At 36.8% G+C, this 20409-nt stretch overlaps 1 protein-coding gene across 4 annotated transcripts in view; it reads left to right on the top strand.

Moving 5' to 3' along the window:
- The window catches only part of Wdr48 (WD repeat domain 48), a 41369-nt gene that overhangs the window by 11568 nt on the left and 9392 nt on the right, over window positions 1–20409 (top strand). For 2 of the 4 annotated variants that reach the window (XM_047530332.1, XM_047530331.1), the window contains exons 2-15: window positions 502–642; window positions 2552–2630; window positions 3255–3337; window positions 3449–3578; window positions 3660–3773; window positions 5429–5517; window positions 5890–5991; window positions 10123–10347; window positions 12161–12235; window positions 13129–13231; window positions 14418–14515; window positions 19036–19143; window positions 19457–19553; window positions 19972–20067. In XM_047530332.1, coding sequence (XP_047386288.1) covers window positions 502–642; window positions 2552–2630; window positions 3255–3337; window positions 3449–3578; window positions 3660–3773; window positions 5429–5517; window positions 5890–5991; window positions 10123–10347; window positions 12161–12235; window positions 13129–13231; window positions 14418–14515; window positions 19036–19143; window positions 19457–19553; window positions 19972–20067 — 1540 coding nt within the window. The remainder of the gene's footprint in view (window positions 1–501; window positions 643–2551; window positions 2631–3254; window positions 3338–3448; window positions 3579–3659; window positions 3774–5428; window positions 5518–5889; window positions 5992–10122; window positions 10348–12160; window positions 12236–13128; window positions 13232–14417; window positions 14516–19035; window positions 19144–19456; window positions 19554–19971; window positions 20068–20409) is intronic. The other 2 variants (XM_047530334.1, XM_047530333.1) reach the window with 1 other exon arrangement.

The following is a 20409-nucleotide window of genomic DNA, read 5'->3' as shown; positions in this document are numbered from 1 at the left end:
GGAAGCATATCATTTAAAGAGAAACTCAAAAGCTGTAATAGGAGATGGCCCGACAGGCAGAAGGGAGGACTTTCAAACAGGATGCCCCCTGTGCACAAGGGCCTGGAGCAAAAATGAGAGCAGGAATGATGAACAAAGCTCTTGAGGCTCTGGTAAGGACATACATCAAATCATGACTTTTACCAAGCAGCTGGGTGTTTTTGAACAGAGGGGTTGCATTCCAATTTACATTTCCAAAAGATTACCCTATCAACTTTGTGAAAATGGATTAAAGACAAACGAATAAAAAGAAGAGTCCAATTAGGAGGCACTTGCAGTAATTTAGGACAAACGTGATGACTAGGTTAACTTCTCTGGTTAGCCCTTTAATCTTTAGAGTAAAATAAAAATTTTATTGGCTTGAAAAATAAGTTTTATATTGGAATTGACCACTAGTAGGCTACATCTTTTTATTGCATGGCTTATAACATCATAAAAAGCATCTATTGATGTATTTGTCAGGTTTCCTATGTTATTCGAGATGAAGTGGAGAAGTACAATCGGAATGGAGTCAATGCCCTACAGTTGGATCCAGCACTAAATAGACTTTTCACAGCTGGGCGAGACTCCATCATAAGAATATGGAGTGTCAATCAGCACAAGGTAAGGCAGGGATTAAGTTTATGTTTATGTTTATGTTTAAAAATCTAGAATTTGTAAATTTGGGATGGTTTTTCCCTATCTTATGTGATGCCTTCTTTCAGTTTCTGATTTAATCTCTGAGCACTGAGTTTTTTAGTACACTCTATATTAAGACATTGAAACCAGAATTCTCTGAGCTTCTGAGAAAAATTACCCCCAGGAGAGTTTCAGAAGTGTTTTAGCTAAGGCAAGGACTCTATAAACCAGGTTTGCTTTAAGAGCTCTCTGCCACAAAGGACCAATGATATTTGGCTGGTAGAGAGTGATTACTTTCAGCAATTTTTCTGCTTTGAAGTCTGACCCCCAAAAGTCTCTTGGCAACCATACTTTAAAAAAAAGAAAAGAAAAGAAAGGTTTGGATATGCTTTTACATTATTTATGGGCAATATTGAACAAATATTTTATTTTCTTCATTTCAAAGTGATTGGGGTTCAAAACCTATAGGGCCCTTTCAGATTATATAAGGTTGATATGAAACTCTGAGGACAGCATGCTCTCCTTCTTCAGGAGTTTTAAAGTCTGCTTTCTTAAACAGGGAACAGAATTTAAATATATGGAAAAATAAATCCCACATCAAATGGGATGGAACTCTTTTGGTATTTTACTTGAATACCCATATTGTGAATGTCAAAGAAAAGAAGATCAAGGAAGGAAAAGGAACATTTCCCGAGTTCTTAACTATGTGCCAGACACTCTTGGCACTTTTATCTGCCGTGATTCTAATTCTCACAGTAATCCCTCATGTCACCTCTTATGATTCATCTTTATAGGTGAGAAAGCAGCATCAGAGAAACCCATGGTTAAATGGCTAGTAAGTGGCAGAGAATTAGAACCCAGTCTTACTTCAAAACCCTGATTCTAGACGTTGTGTTTTTAAAAGTCTATGTCTTTAGCAAGCTCTCCAGGTCTGATGTTCGGTGCAGAAAAAGATCTACTACTTAGAGTTGCTAGCAGGCTTTTAATTCTTTAGCCAGTGGAAGCAGTGGTGGCCCCAAGTCAAAAGTCAGAAAACTGTTTGACTTTTAAATGCATTTATATTTAAATTGAAGATGTCACCTTACTGGGAATTCACAGTTCAAACAAATTAAGGAAAACTAATGTGCAAGAATCTGGAAATATTCCTAACCTGCCCTCAAACATCTTTTTTCTAGTCATCCTTTTATGACAGTATTAAGTAGCATCATTTTTTAGACACGAAGAGAGTTATTTTCTTTGCCCATGAAGTGTCTCAAACCTGCCTGGTTTTGGTATAGGATGTAACTAAATACTGGTCTTTAGAAGGCCTCTCCTGGTAATTAAGCCACATGAGGGGAACAAAAGAGTCTCCAATTACTGAATTGAAATGGTGACATGGACTCACTCAGTCTTTCTTCTCTGAAGGACTGTAGATAACATGAGGAAAATATTTCAAACTCAGAAGGTAAAAACAGCAGGAGGAGGAAGCAGAAAGCAGAAGTATCTGTCTCTCTTTGCTGTGAAGCCAGACTCCTCATCATTTCTGCCCCTGCTGGCTGCTGTGAATCTTCACCACCAGATTCAGTTCTCCCCAGCCTGCAGATGTAAACCCCTTCCTGCAGCACTCTGCATCACACATAGTGCCTAGCCCAGAGCATAGCCTTCACCATCACAAGGCATCACAATTAAGTACTTATGCTAGAAACCTAACCTTTTGTTGCCAGTGAATATCCTAAACAAAACTGTTTCTGTTTCTTTAAGCATCACCTGTTTGTAAAGTTTTACTCTGAATTCTGTTGTCACTTTTAAGACCGTAGAGCACCATGTTACATTAATCAAAGAATCTGAACAGATCTAGAATTTCTAATTATTTTATTCTCTAATATAAACTCTTATAATTTTTCTTCTAATTCAGCAAGATCCATATATAGCATCTATGGAACACCATACTGACTGGGTAAACGACATTGTACTCTGTTGTAATGGGAAAACATGTAAGTATTTCTTTGGATTATTGAGCTTCCAAAAGTTTTTAATTCACTTTGATTTATTTTTATATAAACTTTTTCATTAAAGTATAAAATACATACAGAAAAGTACACATACCTTAAGATTACAGCTTAATGTAATTCAAGAAACAGAAAATAGCCAGAAGCCCGCTTATGTCACCCTTTCAGTCATTGTGCCTTGCTCCAAGGTAAACACTCTCCTGTCTTCTGAACACCATACATTAGTGTTACTTGGATTTGAGCCCTGTAGCAATAGACTCATACAATATATACTTTTTTTTTTTTTCCTGTAGTCTTTTTGATACCTCCTTTGGTTTTTATTTTGGTAGGATCCATTTCTTGGTTTTGCAGTCTGAGAGAAATTTTTTTCTGTCAAATTAGTTGGGTGTTCACCTGGAACTTTAGAAAAGTTTGCCCTGCCTATTAAAAGTGTGTGTGTGTGTGTGTGTGTGTGTGTGTGTGTGTGTGACAATAGGTAATAGGTTCTAGAGATATCTTTGAAGAGTGTAAACATTAGTTTGAAATAATATTACTTTGTTTTAAGATGAGTTGTAAAGTTTTCATAATTCATAACTATTAAGGGTTTTGCTAATTCTTTGCCTCTTCTAGTAATATCTGCATCTTCTGACACGACAGTAAAAGTATGGAATGCACATAAGGGATTTTGCATGTCAACATTAAGAACACATAAGGTAAAACATCTAACAGTTTTCAGTGTCTTTAATATTGAAATCTCAGCACTTTGGCTCATTTTTTTTTAATTGATCTACAGAGTAGATCATAGTATGTCTGTTCTGTTACAGGATTATGTAAAGGCATTAGCATATGCCAAGGATAAGGAACTGGTAGCATCAGCTGGGTTGGACAGACAAATATTCCTTTGGGATGTGAATACTCTAACAGCATTGACTGCCTCAAATAACACTGTCACAAGTAAGGTGTTTGAAAAAAATTTCTTTGAAAGTGATCTAAGTTGACATAAATAAAGAATGGTTTATAAAACATCTTTGATAGGTTTGCATCGAGACAGTGGTTCATATTTTGAGAGTGCTTCTACCTACAGCGTTCTAGCCCCCAAGAGTATGATTGAACAACAAGGAGATAGTTCCTCACTGCAGTCTAAACATGGTAACTTCTCCAGGTGTAACCTGGTTATTTTTTGTACATGTGCATGTCTTAGCTCCCTAGCTAAAGTATAAGTCCCCGCGGGATAGTAAAGTCTGTCTTATCACTACTTTGTATCTCCCACAGCATTGCCTGGCTTAGACCCACAGATATTTTTGAAGGAGGTGGTGATTACCTGGCAAAATAAGCAGTTTTCTGATTTAAAAGTGTTATCATATATTAAGAACTTTTGAGTTAATGGCCAAGATGGAAAGTACCCGGGGAAAGAAAAAAGAAAGAAAATGTTTCCAGTGCCAGTTGAGAAGACCATTTCAGAGCAGCCCTAAAGAATCTAGTCAATTCCAGAAGAGCCCAGGGAGGATAGGGTGCTCTAGAGGCAATTCAGAGACATTCACAGCAGGTTAATAGTATGGCTGTTTAATCAAATAATAGATCTTAGGCCGTCAGTTTAGACTTATACAAATCCAGATTTAAAATTCAGCATCATGCTTTCCCCAACCTCCAAGAACCCTCTAGGCCAGATGTCAGAGGGGACTTATAGGAGCACATTTTTAACATAGCCTGGAAGTTTATGTTCAAGACATGGACCTGGACTATCTAGAACTCTACCTTTTAGGTCCAGCTTGTCATTACTCAGTGGAGTGCTCATAGTGACTTAACCAAAATTGGTCTAATGTAACCTAGTATGTGCCAAGAAGGGCAAGTCGGGAGATTGGTACATATAATTCCTTGAATATCATTTTACCCACCAGGAAATATGTAAAAATCTAAACTCTGTGCTCCCCTTGTTCCCCTTGATTTTTTTTACCTGTACACCCTCTCAGTAATTGAGCACCTAGTCCTTGCTGGGAGCTGTCCTGTCATTAGGCTCTGTCTATATGTGAGGCCTTCCTCAAAGAGACACTAAAGAGGAGGGAACAAAGCAGTTAAAAGAGAATTGTCAGTAGGTCAGAGACTAGGCTTAGTGGATACAGCTTCTGCTGTTGCTCTGTCTTGTTTAGAACTGTTTAGGGATGATACCACAAGTTTTTTTAAGATTACAAAAATCATACTAATAATAGTTAACTTTTATTGAATACTTATAAGTAGGCATTTTTCTAAACACTTCACATGTATTAATTCTTTACTGATAACTTCTCAGTATGTTTATTTATTGAAGGATTGTGATCATACTATGTAGATAATTTTATATGCAACTGTTTTTTCTTTGGTAATACTGAGTTTTGAATCAAAGGACATGAACATGATTCTGCCATTAAGCATTACCTTGTTTTTTGTCCAAATTGGTGTGTGAAAATGAAATTTTTGTTTTGACTTGTAGTTCCTTGAATAATAGTGAGTTTTTGGGGATTTTTTCCATGTTCATTGGCATATGTATATTTTTGAAAATGCATTATTTATGTGGATGGTTTTTAAATAAAAGTACAATTCAATTTAGCATATTTATTGGGCTTGTGTACATTCAAATCTCTGAGAAAGATATGAATTTTGATAATGATACTATAGTTTAGAATTATCTCCATTATAGGTAGATTTCTTTTCCTTAAAGTACTCATAAAGATAAGATTCTCTAAATTGATTAAACTTATAATTTTTGCTGACTAATAACTAAACAGCTGATGATTTTGTTAACATTTAATTCCATTTGTCCTCAATAGCTTCTTCTTTAAGTGGGAACAAAGATTCCATTTATAGCCTGGCCATGAATCAACTGGGAACAATCATTGTATCAGGGTCCACAGAGAAGGTAAGAGGAAGCTTAAAGAATATGTTTGGACATAAGGAACAAACCAAAATAATTGGTTTATTTTTTTAATTGTAAATAACATTAGTAATCATTAAATATTTGGGCAGTGGTTTTTGCTTCAAGAATACTAAAAGAAAGGTGTTATTTGAATAAATGAGAACATAACTCTATGACTACTGTATACCTGGTAAGGTGGATGGGGAGGTTGTGTATTTTCTGACATTAGAAAGGCTTCTTTCCTAAGGTTAGGAGCCATTGACTGAAGCAGTATTTCCTTCTCAGAATTTAAAGGTCATATAAAAAATGTCATCAGTTATTTAAATTTGATTGTGTGTTTATTCAGTTTGTGTAATATTCTCTTAAAATTCACAGGTTTTAAGGGTATGGGATCCAAGAACATGTGCAAAACTAATGAAACTTAAAGGGCACACAGACAATGTAAAAGCATTGCTGTTGAACAGAGATGGCACACAGGTATGCAGTTTCACATTACTAATGACCTTGTCAGAAATATCCCTGCTTTGTATACTATTACATAAGTTGATTTGAACCAAACACCACACATATAAATTGTGGCCTAATTTTTAATCTTGAAATTTTTTAATTACAAATATACTAGTCTGCATTTAAAACCATTCTGTTTGCATCACTTTTAATAAAGGCAAAACAAGAATTTCTTTAGAATAAGACAAGTGTGTGTAATTATGGTGAATACAAGCTAAAATCGCTAAAAATGTTACCTGCATAAAGCAGAAGGAAGCTTTTATTTTGAAATGTTTTACACCATTGTATTCTGTGGGAAACCTCACAGTAGTCTGACATGGGCATATTTCATCAGTTGACTATGTAGTCTGTAAGTTTAATTTCCTAGCAATGTTTAGAGTCAACATTTCAAAGAAAACACATCAGTAATGTTTGAACATTAGCTTTGTTGGCTACATACTTTGTGAATTAGAAATCTGAATTAAAGATTAGAGCTGAAACTAATGAAATAAAAAAATAATAATACAAAGGATCCATATAATGACAAGTTGGTTCTTTGAAGATAAAATTGATAAATGCTTAGCCAAACAGAATGAAAGAAAGAAGAGACCCAAATTAATAAAATTAGAGATGAATTTCAGATGATCAGGAGGGACTACTTTGAAAACTTAGATTCCAATAAATTAGAAAATCTAGAAATAGACAAATTTCTAGACACACAATGACCTACCAAAATTGAACCAATAGGATTTAGAAAACCTAAACAGACCAATAATAAGCAGTGAGATTGAAGCAATAATAAAAAGCCTTCCAACCAGTAATGAACTCTAAACTGAATTCTCCCAAACCTTTAAAGAAGAACTAATACCATTGTTCCTCAAATTATTCCATGAAATAGAAAGGAGAGAGGCTTCATTCTGTGAAGCCAGTATCACCTTAAGACCTAAATCAGATAAAGACACATCAAGGAAAGAAAATTGCAGACCAAATTCTTGATGAACATAGATGCAGAAATCCTTAAAAATTGGTAGCAAATACTACTATTTAACCACACGTTAAGAAGATTATACATCATGATCATGTTAGTCTCATTCCAGGGATGCAAGGATGATTCAACATAGCAAATCAATAAATGTAACTCACCACGTAAGTAGAAGCAAAGATAAAAATCACATGATTATCTCAATAGATGAAGAAAAGGACAGCATTCAGCACCTGTTCATGATAAAAACACTGAAGAAGTAGGGATAGAAATAACTTACCTCTATGTCACAAAGGATGTATATGACAAACTCAACATCAAAGTGAATGGGAGGAAAATAAAAGCATTTTCTCTTCTGGAACAAGACAAGGATGTCAACTCTCCTCACTCCTATATAACATAGTGCTTGAAATTTTAGCCAGAGCATTTAGGCAAGGGAAGAGGAAAATAATGGGTACAAATAGAAAAAGAAGTCATATTATCTCTGCTTGTTGATGACAGTCTTATATCTAGAAGATCCAAAAAGCTTCACCAGAGGACTTCTAAAATTAATAAATTCAGCAAAGTAGCAAGATATAAAATCAGCATACAAAAATCAATAGCTTTTCTGTACATCAGTAGTGAATCTGCTGAAAAAGAAATTAGGAAAACAAATCATACAGAGAACAAAAGACTCAGAATTGCCAAAGCAATTCTAAGGATAAAACAATGCTAAAGGCCTCATAATACTGGTTTTAAATTATACTGTGTACCACAGAACCATAGTAACTAAAGCAGCATGGTTCTGAATTAAAAGTTGTTGCTCTTTGTAATCCTCATTTAGGAAGCTGAGGTAGGAGGATTGCAAGTTCAAGGCCAGCTAGGGCAACCTGGTGAGACCCTGCCTTAAAATAAAATGAAAAGTTCTGGAGATGCATTTCAGTGGTAGAGTACCCCTGTTTTCAATCTCCAGTACTGCCCTCTGCAAAAAAAAGAAAAGAAGAAAAAGTGGTTGCTCTCTGTTACTCTTTTGTAGTCTTAGAATACTTATGACCATCAGAGATTATTTTTGTACCAGGATTAACAGAACTCTGTTTCCTCTTCTACTTACAGCTGGACACTCAGGGTTTGGACCATATCATTTATCTGTTGCAAATTGCTGAGGCAGTGAGGACTTCAAGCAATCATGATTGTCTTTCTTTGCCTCTTTAAGTTGTTAGACTTTACTTTCTACAGATGTGTGGCCTGGGGTCTGAGGGATCAAAGCTTTACTGATTGTATTGCTGCTTCAGAGTGGCACCTCCTCAGGGAATGGGAAGCCCCTCCTTGGCTCCCACCCCATAGAATGCCACAGTTCTCCCACACACAGGTTGAAGGTCTGCTAGTAAACTTCCCTTGACAGTTTGATAGTCTTTCGGTTCCTTGTAAAGTAGTTGAAATAGGAGACAACCCCTGATACTCCTAGCAGTTTGTAGATCTCTTAGTATATGTTTATTTAATTAAGCCTGCCCAGACTTCTAAAGGCCCCTTAAAGTCACAAGGCAGACCAGTAAATCTTTAATATTCCCCAAAACCTCATCAATGAAAGCACCTTCCAAATCATGAGGGCCCTAACAATCTTCTTTGAAGCTCTTTGCTTCCTTAATTTCATACTCTAGCATCAGCAGTTGCTTACTCCTTGGGGCCATTCTTTTTCCCAAGGAAATGAAGTTTTTATCCTCTTTGCAAGTCACCACAGTAACTGGTCCAGAACACTAAGCATGCTAAATGTGGATGTGGGGTGGCTAATTCTGCCTATTTCTGTTAGATTCAGTGGGCTCAGCCCTAATTTGTGTGCTGTCAACCTCTATGTTGTTGACTCTTCAGAGCCTTCAGAAATTAATGTTAGTTCACTTGAGGCTCAATTGGGAGGCGTACAAGGTCACAGAGAGTGAGTGGTAAGCCTGGAACTAGATCTTGCTTCTGAGCCCTGTCAGTAGGAACTACGAGACTTGGCAGGATGTTAAGAATCTGGGGCCATGAGAGAATGAATGAGACAGAGATGTGACTTCAGGTCTCTGAAAGGCTTGTTGACCTAGTGCAGTGTTAGTGAAGTTTAGGGTGCATTGGAATGGCCTGAATAGTCTGTTAAACCCCACTACCTCACATTAGGTCTGGATGGGACCCAAGAATTTACTTTTTTTTTTTTTTTTTTTTATTCAAGGCTAGAGAAGGAATCTAAAAGATTGTACAGAATTCTAAGAGGTCTGATCAATTTTTTTTAATTGGTTCTTTTTATATATGATAGGCAGAAGCTGATCCAAAATACGGTGAGGGTAGTAAGAAAATAAAAAAGAATAGAAGAAAGATTAGTGGAATAGATAAAGGGGAATGAAGGAAGTGGGGAGGAGGAGGGGTGGGATTGGGAAAGACAGTGAAATGAATCTGACATAACTTTGCTACGTACATGTATGAATGTACTACAGTGAATCTCACCATCATGTACATCCACAAGGCACTAATTTAAAAAAATAACTATAAGTAAATAGCAGAAAGATCAGTAGGCTAGACGGGGAAGGGAACAGGGGGTGGGAGGAAGGGAGGAGAAAGGAAGTACTGAGGACTGAATTAGAACAAATTATATTGCAGGCTTTTATAATTATGTCAAAATAAAGAATTTACATTTTTAACAAGTTGCCAGGGAGACTGATGCTGCTGGGACCACTGCCATTTAACTTCAGCTGTTTTTACAATCCATCTCCCTGCTGGTTGTGGTGTTGTACACATACAGCCCCAGCTATTTGGGAGACTGGGGCAAGGGTTTGGCAAGTTCAAGGCTAACCTAGGCAATTTAACAAAACCATATCTCAAACAAACAAACAAACCCCCCTCCCTTAATAATAGATACTCAGAACAGGAATTGCCTATAGGATTTACCAATAAAATCCAGGTGGCTAGGTAGAGAATATAAAGGCAGTTTTGCTCAGCAGTATCCCCTGCTTAGGCATGCACTGTTGGCCTTTGGTCATTTCAGACTGTTGTAGATGCCTGTCAGAAGCCGTTATCAGAGAGAAAAGTTGTTAGATATGTGTGTTTAACTAGAGTCAGTGGAGCACCAGACACAAGGTACAGAAAGCAAGTACTTCTTAATGTATGTCTGCCTGCCTTTTGTTTGTTTGCAGTGCCTCTCTGGTAGTTCTGATGGAACAATTCGTCTTTGGTCCCTTGGCCAGCAGAGATGTATAGCAACATACCGAGTCCATGATGAAGGTGTTTGGGCTCTGCAAGTCAATGATGCCTTTACACATGTATATTCTGGAGGAAGGGACAGGAAGATTTATTGTACTGACTTAAGAAACCCTGATATTCGGGTGCTGATTTGTGAAGAAAAAGCACCAGTACTCAAGGTATGTCAGACATTGTAGTTTTACAATTAAGGTTGTTAAACTTATCAGCCAAGTACACCAAAGTCTGTGTTAAAACATGAATCAACTGTGGGGTTAGACAAAATATCTTTTGTCATAGATAAAACTTGACAGAGAAAGGAAGAGTGGGTACCTGTCTGGGTGGAAGAGTGTCAGTCAGTATAGATACTTGGGGGGTCAGTGCTGGAACAGTAGAACAAAAGTAAGTCACCTGTAGAAGAAATTGTGAGTTCTCAGGTTTGTCAGGGTTGCACAACCCTCCCAAATTCTTGTGCAGTTATCTCATACTTGCTCTTGAACTTGCCTGACTGTCCTGACCTGTCCTTAGAAGTTTGAGCAGTTAAGGTTACTTTGAGCAGACGGTAAATCAGGGAGGTCTGGGAAATGTGTCCGTAGTTTCAGGAGTAAAGAGGTGAACAAGTATTCCTGAAGGAGAAAAGAGAGCAAGCTCCTTCCTACTCCACAAGTTAATCACCTCAAAGCCATTCTTATAATCAAGATCTGTGATATGGGCAAAAGGAGACCCTAAATAGATGACACACCATTATGATCAAACCAGTGATCCTTTAGAGAAGCAAACAGTTGAGGCTGAACTGGTAATAATACACAGTGTGTGGACAGACAGCAGGTTGATGGAGAGACAAGCCTGGAAGAGAAATACTCTGCCAGAATCTCTTGACTATGGAGAAGAGACTAAAAGAACTTGGCACAAACATAACCATATATTATAAAAAGCAGTAATTACTTTGAACTGAGATGAATTCCTGATAGCCAGGAATCTAGCCCTGTTTCTACTGCTCTAGAACTATACTTTCCTAGTATTGGAAGAATAGTGGATAAATATAAAGTGTTTGCACTTGTGTAATATATAAATGCACATAAGGTTGTTTATATGTGTACAGCACTTTAAAAATACAGAAGGATATATGGTAATCTGTTCCTGGGTGTCCCATTCTTAAGTAAGGGTACTTGTCACTTTTGCTTTGCAGTTAAAATCTTTTTTTACTACATTTTCAAAGAAAAAAGAAATATTTCCTTGTTATTAAGAAAGAACATAAAAACTAAGGTAGCAAAAACAAAATTTTTAAACGTTTTCATTATTTTGACTCTATCCATTTAGGTCCCTCAAATTAACCACACTTAAAACTTTCAATCCTAAATAGAATGAATTATACTCTATGTATGTGTAATTTGCCAAAATACATTCTACTGTCATGTATAACTAAAAAGAACAAATTAAAAATTAAAAAAAAGAAATGATAGGCATCCATATTAGAAAGGGAGAAGTAAAATTATCTCTGTGCACAGATGATATATTGAAAACCCTGAAGATTCTGTCACACCAAAACAAGAAGAAAAAACCATTAGGACTAATAAGTGGAGCAAAGTCACAGGATACAAAATCAATGCATAAAAATCAGTTAAGTATCTACACAGTAATAGGGAACAATCTGAAAAGGAAATTTTGAAAATAAATCCATTTACAATTGTGCCAAAAAGAATGAAATACTTAGAAATTAACCTTAAAAAACAGAACCAAAACAAAACAAAACAAAAACAACTTTCAGCCACCGTTTTCCTGAGAAGTGACTCCTAGTACACTTTTATAGGACTATGAATTCCTTTACCAAAGAGAGTCCTTATTCTGGTCATCTGAGCTTTTAGCATGTGCACTGTGTAGTGAACATGCAATTGTTAGAACAAATGAGTTGATATTTAATAGTGTGTTAGCTGAGCCTGGCAGTTCAAAAGAGTCAACCTTCCTTGAAGCAGTATTTCTGTGCTTTGTTTTCAGATGGAGCTTGATAGATCAGCTGATCCCCCTCCTGCAATCTGGGTTGCAACAACTAAGTCTACAGTAAATAAATGGGTAAGTGAGCCACTGAATTCCTAGCAGAGGTTTGTAAATACATGATTTATTATCATGGACCTTCCATGTACCAGTAGGCAGTGCTTAGTGTGACCCTGACTCATATTATGTCTCTGAGAGTGGCAAAAACCTGAAAGCCCCTATGAACATAGGTGTGATCCTGAACTTTCTGAAGTTACTAGTCTAAATAAAGCTGTGTTACCTTTGTCATGAGCCAGGATACATGTCTGATGTACTTAGAACAGGCTCTGTTGCCGATAAAGCCAGTATTAGTACAGCTTCCAGCCTCATAAAGCTGCACTGAAAAATAGGCCATCCAGGTACCAGCAAGGCAGAGCCTCATCAAGATTCTTATTTTTCTACATGTTAAGAGAAAGCAGAAAATTGTGCTTTCAAATTTATGTCCTTTTGCTTCGTAACATGAAGAACAGGGATAAAAATAGAATAGCAGGGATAGAAGTCATTTAAAGTACCATTAACTTCGAAATCTTAAAGAAAATTGAAGTTTTCTTGCATACCAGACTATTTGGGGTTTACAAAGGAAAAGTTGTTTGTATTTCTATTTATATTCAGGTCAGATTCCCTTTCAGAATACTTATAAAAAGTGTTATTTATCTTGTCTAACTTTCCTTGTGCCAGTTTGTGATCAACATAATTTTACCTGGAAGAACATTCCTGCTTTTGTGCCTAGTTTTTTCTCCAATAAGATGATATTCCTTCCCTAATATTTATTTTTTAATGATGGTACTATGGCTAATATTTTTTGGTTGCTGTACTAGTTGTTTAAGTTTTCTCATTTGCTTGTTCTTTAAATTTATTTTTCTTGCCACTTAAACAGACTGGCAAACCATGTAAAACAGAAAATGATTAAACAACAAATTTTGTTCCTTTAGACATTGAAGGGAATTCATAATTTTAGAGCCTCTGGAGATTATGACAATGACTGTACAAATCCTATAACTCCCCTTTGTACACAACCTGACCAGGTTATTAAAGGTGAGTAAGAAGACTGAAAGGTATTATACGTTTTATTGAAGTTAATGATAGTTACTAAAAGATTGACAAGAACAAAGGTAATGATCTTTCTGTAAATTTAATTTTGATGTATGCAAAAGACTACGTATGATGGGTTTATTTTTTAGTATAAGAAAAAGTTACTTTTAAAAATGCTATTTAGTGACTAAAAAATGGACTTTTTGAGTTTATGAATATGTATTAATTGTACATTTTAATGGGGCTCAGTGTGATAATACATGAATACAGCAAGCACTGATCAAATCTGGTCTCCCTTTTCCACCATCATCTGCCCCTTCTAATAATCACTATTCTGTATCTGGGTCACCTTTTTTGTTTTAACTTTTATATGTAAGAGAACATGCAGTACCCCCCTGTGTCTGAGTTATTTTGTTTACATAATGTCTCCAGTTCCATTAATTTTGCTGCAAATGATAGAATTTCATTCTTTATGACTGATATTCCATTGTGTGTGTGTACATCTATAGCATACCAGAGAGATGATCTGTATGCCCATGTCCACTATTTTCTTGAATTGATTTTTAGGCCCAGCAGCAGAATAAACAGAGTAAAGCCTGTAGCTACTTTGTAAAGTGTACAGGGTTTAATGTTGTCTTTTGGCATAAGTCAGAAAAGACAGACGTAGCCCTTAAATTCTACTACTTCCTCTGGTTGTGGCAAAAAGCAGATTGTGTTTAATGTGTTAGAGCTTGGGATTAGAATCCTAGGTGGTGCCTTTATCTTTTGTTCCCAGATGTTCACGTGCCTACCTTTAGAGTAGGGTAGCCATGTAAGAGGTAAAGGAGAAGGCGATGGGGACCAGTTCAGAGATGAACTCTCATTTGAACTTTACTCATGAATAAAACTGTTGGCTCTCAAAATTTTCCATTGGTAGTAAATGGCCCCTTGAAGTGAAGAGCCCTTTAATCTATATTCTGTTATTAAATCAGACAAATTTTTTTGTTTATAAATTCAAATAATGAAACATAAATAAACTGATTGACCTTAAAGTACCTTGGGTATATTATATAATCTTTGGACTTGCCTTCTCCTTTCTGATAGCTCATACAGCTAATGTTTCTGTTACATGCCAGTTAATAATTACTGCCACACTATAAATTTAAATATGGAAAGATTGTCTCACTAATTGTGTTTTTTCCCCCTTTAGGGGGTGCAAGTATTATTCAATGCCACATTCTTAATGATAAGAGACATATATTAACCAAAGATACCAATAATAATGTGGCATATTGGGATGTATTGAAGGTAAGTATCTTTTTTGAATTAAATATAGCTTATTGGATCATGTACCCCCTTTATATTTCCTTTTACATATATGATAATCAAGACAAAATATGTCAAGTTTTAGTAATACCTTACGTGGGGGGTAGATTCTTAATATGTGAGTGTGACAGTTTATCTTTTTAAGCACCTATTTGAAAAGAACTATTTTCTCTGATTAGTGTATTACAAATTGTGTTATATGCTGCCTTACCTTAAAATGAACACTTTTGAAATTTTTCATTGTTTACACTGTTTGACTGGATAGTTCCTTAGTGTTAGAGAAAGCTGTCCTGTGCACTATAGAAGGGTTTAGCAAGAACAAGAATTTAAAGGTATCCTGTAGATGGCTCATGGAGGTAAGGCATTTCAGGAAGGGGAGGGAATGACAGAGGTATTGGGTAGGAAAGGCACATGCTTTATTTAGATCAAGGTAAACAATTTTGTTTATAAGGGAATGGTGGAGCTATAAGGATAAAACATGGCACTTGGGTCATTTCCCAAAGAGAAGTTGCAAGTTCCAGAGTTGACCTTTCTCTGGTATCCCTAGCCTCTGTCCACTAAATGCCAGCATTTCCACCCCCATCCAAGTTGTGACAGCCAAAATTGTCTCCAGATATTACCAAATGTTTGGAGAGAAAGAGGAAGAAGAATACAAAACAACCTCAGGTTGACACCCACTGGGGTGCACAAAGTAGGTTTGACTCTTTCTTTGGATTTACAGCCTTCACTGTGCATGTCAGTTGCAACTTTGGGTCACATTGTCCTCATCCTCTGGATAGTTGAAGTGCATTAAGTTGTTCACCCACATTCTAAATAGCACTGAAGAATTGGTAGACAGATTGAAATTGATTTCCTTTGAAAATTCTGCCAAGTGTCCCTTAGGGTTTTGTGTATATTTGTTCAACAAATATTTCCTGGATTGAGTGAATACTGTGGCAAAGAACTTATGTTTTAGCACCATAAATGATGGAAGAGTGGTAGAAGGGACTAGAGAAATGAAATATGAAAACCTTAAAGAATAAACAAATCACACAAGAGCCTATGAACAAGGCAGTTACAGCTGGGTAAATCATGGTGGGGAAAGCACTTGAACAAGAGCTTAAAGGTATCCTGTAGATGGCTCATGGAGGTAGGGCATTTCAGGAAGGGGAGGGAATGACAGAGGTATTGAGTAGGAAAGGCACATGCTTTATTTAGATCAAGGTAAACAATTTTGTTTATAAGGGAATGATGGAGGTATAAGGATAAAACATGGCACTTAGGTCATTTCCCAAAGAGAAGTTGTAAGTTCTGGAGTTGACCTTTCTCTGGTACTCCCTAAAGAATCTTAGATAATTTTAGAGAAAGAAGATACCATGTTCATAATAGTAGTTGTGTATATAATGGGAAATTGGAAGCCAGAAGATGGTTGTCTTAAGCATGATGATTTTAGGATCCAGGGGAGGATACAGATTTGGGGTATATCGTAAAGGAAGAATTGAAAAGATCTAGTGTTTTGGCTAAGCTCCTTGTTAATAAAGATAGATGAGAGATTTACTAAACTTCATGGTCTAAAGAATAAGATGAGCAGGTATCTTTGTGGGAGAAAGTAACTTGTCTCTGAATAGAATCTTTGGCCTGACCACTGCTTTTCCTCTAGTGGGGCAACTATGTGGGAGGTCCATTGTGAAACAGTTGCTGGGTGAGAATGACTTCCGAGTAAGAGGCCTTAGTTACTTGACTGGAAAGTTTAATTGAGGCCAGCACCAGAGGTCTGATTTGTTTTTCTCTACCATAGAGAAACACTTTTCAGAAAGATAGAGATGCATATTTATTTCAAAGGGATCCCGTGATGATTAGGAGGATCCAGCACATCTTTAAGGAACTCATCAGCAGAATTTCTTGACTCCTGTCTTTGATACCCCATATGTCTTATATCACCCCAACATCCGAGAGAATCTGATCAGGCTGGCTGCTCTTTTGAGATTGACCCATCCATTTTCTGACTCTGTCATTACCCACTCTTGGTCTTGTTAGCTGATGCCTAAGTAGGGTCTTCCTATCTGAATAGGAGAAAGTTTTACTTAGATGGGTATCTGAGCTAGCATGCACCATGGTTGGCATTTCTGTGTACCTTATAGCTTCCTATGTCCAGATATTAGACCTTGGAGTTTTAATGTCAAGTGATTGGGTATAATAGGCATGCTATTAAACAGTGAAGAGAAATTAAGAGTGTTTAGGAGCAATAGAGCTGCCTTCTAATCTTGACTGTGCCAACTACTAGCCAAGTAATCTATAGACATAATGAACTCTAAACCTAGGTCTCCATTCCTAAAATGTGTAGGTACCTATTTCTTGATGATGTCAAGGAGATGTTCAGGAACTATTTATTTAGCACAGGGCCTTACATATACTAGTTTAGGAGACGGTTGCACTAATACAGGTGAAAGGTGGTATTTGTCTAAACTGGGGTGAAAATAAGGGGGATGGAAAGAAATGAGGCAGCATGAAGGAAAGGAGCAAGCAAGGTGAGTCCAGACTGAACAGTTTGGTGGGTGGAAGTGATATTTGGAATATAAGATGGAAAATGGGTTGGAGAGAGAGAGTGACATACTGAGAGGGTGGATCTGAGTGAATATGGGATATCTGGATGAGAGTGCCTGGTGGGCAGAAGCTGTACAATCTAATGTATAGCTTAAAGAACTGAGCTGGATGAAACAGTTCAGCAGTTAGCAACGTGTAGATCACAGCTGCTGTCATAGGAAATGCAAGTTTCCAAAAGCCATGACTAGACTGAGAAGAGAGCGAACTCAGTCATCAGTCTTGTCAGGGATGTTGGGAAAAGGAAGCCATGGAGATATGTGATAAAAAGGGACAAGAAAGCCAAGAGCCAATAGCAGCTATATTTCAGAAAGAAACTTGTAACCACAAGTGACATCAGCCAGCTGAGAGTTTATTTAAGATACGGACACTAACATGCATGTTAATTTAACCAATAAAGAGGGTAGTCTTGGGAGAAGCCCTACAGGCACAAACCAGATGGAATGGGTTTAGTAATAATTGGTAGGTAAAGAAAGGAGAATTTGAGTAGAGATAATCTGAAGAAATTTGACTTTGCAGGGAATGGGGGTACAGGAAGAGGCAGCAGTAGAGGACTAGGGATAAGAAGGCCAAGGGAATGTTTTGTTTGCTTAGGGTTTTGGGCGTTTGGGAATTTTTAAGATGGAACAATTAGAGTATGTTCCACTGCTTATGGAGAGAAGCCAATAGACACATGAGGAGGTTGATGATAGTACAAGGTCCCAAGAAGCAAGAGGTGAGGAAAACCAGAGCACACCCAGAATGGACGCAGCTTTCCTTGCACCAAGAAGAATGGTGCCAGAAGGCGAAGGCAGATCTGTCAAGGCTTTCTTTTTTTTTTTTTTTTTTTTTTTTTTTTTGGAAAAGGAGTTGGAGGCATTTGCTTAGAGAAGTTGGGTAAGTGGTAAGGTCCAAGATGGGGTGACAGTAGAGATTTGGCTGACTGCTGCGGAGAGCTGACTTTGGAAACAGAACAAAAATCCCAGGTAGTAATAATGGTCCAGTTGAGGTTGGCGACTGGATTTATAGTGGCAGTATAAACAGGGAATCCAGAGGCCAGCATGTCATATGCATTTTCCATGGAGATATGGATATTGCCAAGATGAAGGCAAGAACTTGAAACGGGCTACAGAACGGCAAGCCAGGGCTCGGGTCTCCAGTGAATGAGACTGGCTGTGGTGGCTGCTAGGTGAAGCAAGGGAAAGGTATACAGTTTACTACAACTAAATGACATGGGTATCAGAGAAATAGGAGTGTTTTACACGAAGGTGGTGAAGTAAGGGTCTCTGTGTGGCCCTGGGGAGCCATGGAATGTGGAGAGTAAGTAGAGTCTCCCTTTGAGAAGACGATTGATGAAGTGGGACCCTCAGCAAGTTGCTGCTGAGTTGCAGAGATTGAGGGAACATTCCGACATGGTTCAGAATTGAAGTGAGCTGTAATTGGAAATGCCACTTGGTGGCAGAGGAAGTTAAGGGGATGCTTTGGGGGAGCATACCTATTTAAGAAATTAGAGAAGGAATAAGGAAGGATTATAATGGTCAAGAAAGAAAATTCAAAATTATTGCCTTCGTCAGCTGTTTTCTGAAGGTCACTTTTAGTAACTTATTGGTTACTTGGATTTTTTCTCTTTACCTTCATTTGACATTGCTTCCAGATAAGTGGTAGTATGTTACTTCAGTGTCAGAAAAAATTAAATTACTGTTGCCCCCAAAAAAGAATATTTTCTGGGTTTTTAATAAAATCTTTAGTAGCAGCAGATAGTTATTTACAGGAAAATGCCTTAAGATTCAAAAATAACTGGCTACATTTTTTTCAAAATATATTTTGAAGTCTATTTCATTTAGACAAATGTGAAAAAATTACAAAATTTCAAGTAGCAACATAAGAATCAAATCAATTCATCAATTAATATTAATCATTATACTTTCTTTTTTAATGTATAGGCATGTAAAGTTGAAGATCTGGGAAAAGTGGATTTTGAAGATGAAATTAAGAAAAGATTTAAAATGGTGTATGTGCCAAATTGGTTCTCAGTAGACTTAAAAACAGGGGTAAGTTAGTGATGGATCTTTGTGTAATTTAAGACAGTTGGAGATTTCCAGATAACTCATAATTATTCTTAGTTCAGAGTTACGTGTTTTTAAATGTGAGAAAAGAGTTCCTTATGTGAATACAAATTGCAGTTTAAATGTCTTTGGTATCTCAGTAAACTAAATTGTAGTCGCACTGAAGCACAAACACATTTTGGTTCTTGAATCTATGGCTTAGCACTTTAGCCAACTAGTACAAATAAATAAAGGTTTAGAGACTTATTTGAAGAATATATTCAAGTGGAATGCCATGAACAGTTTTTTCTTTTGACAGATGCTGACTATTACTTTGGATGAAAGCGATTGTTTTGCTGCTTGGGTTTCTGCAAAAGATGCTGGTTTCAGCAGCCCTGATGGTTCAGATCCAAAATGTGAGTTAAGTGCCTTTCCCTCTCCTTCCACAGGAGAAAGCGCATCTGTGTTGGTTTTTGCTATCTATTTGTCTTTGTACAGAGTCCCTATGTTTCATCAATTATGTCATTGGTCAGTATTCTAAGAATATGGCATTTGGAAATAGATGCTTAATGTATATAAATACAGTTTTAGTGGCTTAAGAATGGCAACTTAGAATAGCCATGTAAAATATCTATTTGCCTTGTATCATCATTACTCTAAACATTTTAAGATAAAATTTTAACAGGTTTGACAAATCTCTTAAGTCTCAATTTAAACATCATGGGGATTGGTTTAAGAATTTAACATCAGAATATTTTTATTTCTTCTATTTCTAGGTTATAACTAATTAATTCTCTTTTCTATTATTTTTCTTTTTAACTAACTTTTTTGCAGTGAACTTGGGAGGACTTTTACTCCAGGCACTCCTAGAATATTGGCCTAGAACACATGTGAATCCAATGGATGAAGAAGAAAATGAAGTAAACCATGGTTAGTGTTTTTATATTCAGAATATTGATTAAGAGTTGCACAGGAACAAAGGTACTTAAACTATTTGCTAAAACGTGACATAGTAAATATTTATGGTATGTCCAATTAATTGTCTCCCCTTCTGCATCTCAAGGTGGGAGTGTCCATCCAGTCTTAGCTGAGACTGAGATTACAAGAGAGCAGACCACCGTGTGGTGTGGCTTTTAGTGAGTGAAACTGCTCAAGATAGGTAAAAGTACAATACCCTTTATACATGCAGGTAACCTTTGCCTTAAAACTAGGTACCCACCTTAGCAATCTTATTCCACAAATATTCCTCACAGTGTATGTGACCTGAATTTA

Source organism: Sciurus carolinensis, chromosome 17 (assembly GCF_902686445.1).
Source record: "Sciurus carolinensis chromosome 17, mSciCar1.2, whole genome shotgun sequence".
NCBI lineage: Eukaryota > Metazoa > Chordata > Mammalia > Rodentia > Sciuridae > Sciurus > Sciurus carolinensis.
This window is presented reverse-complemented; position numbering and strand designations above follow the sequence as displayed.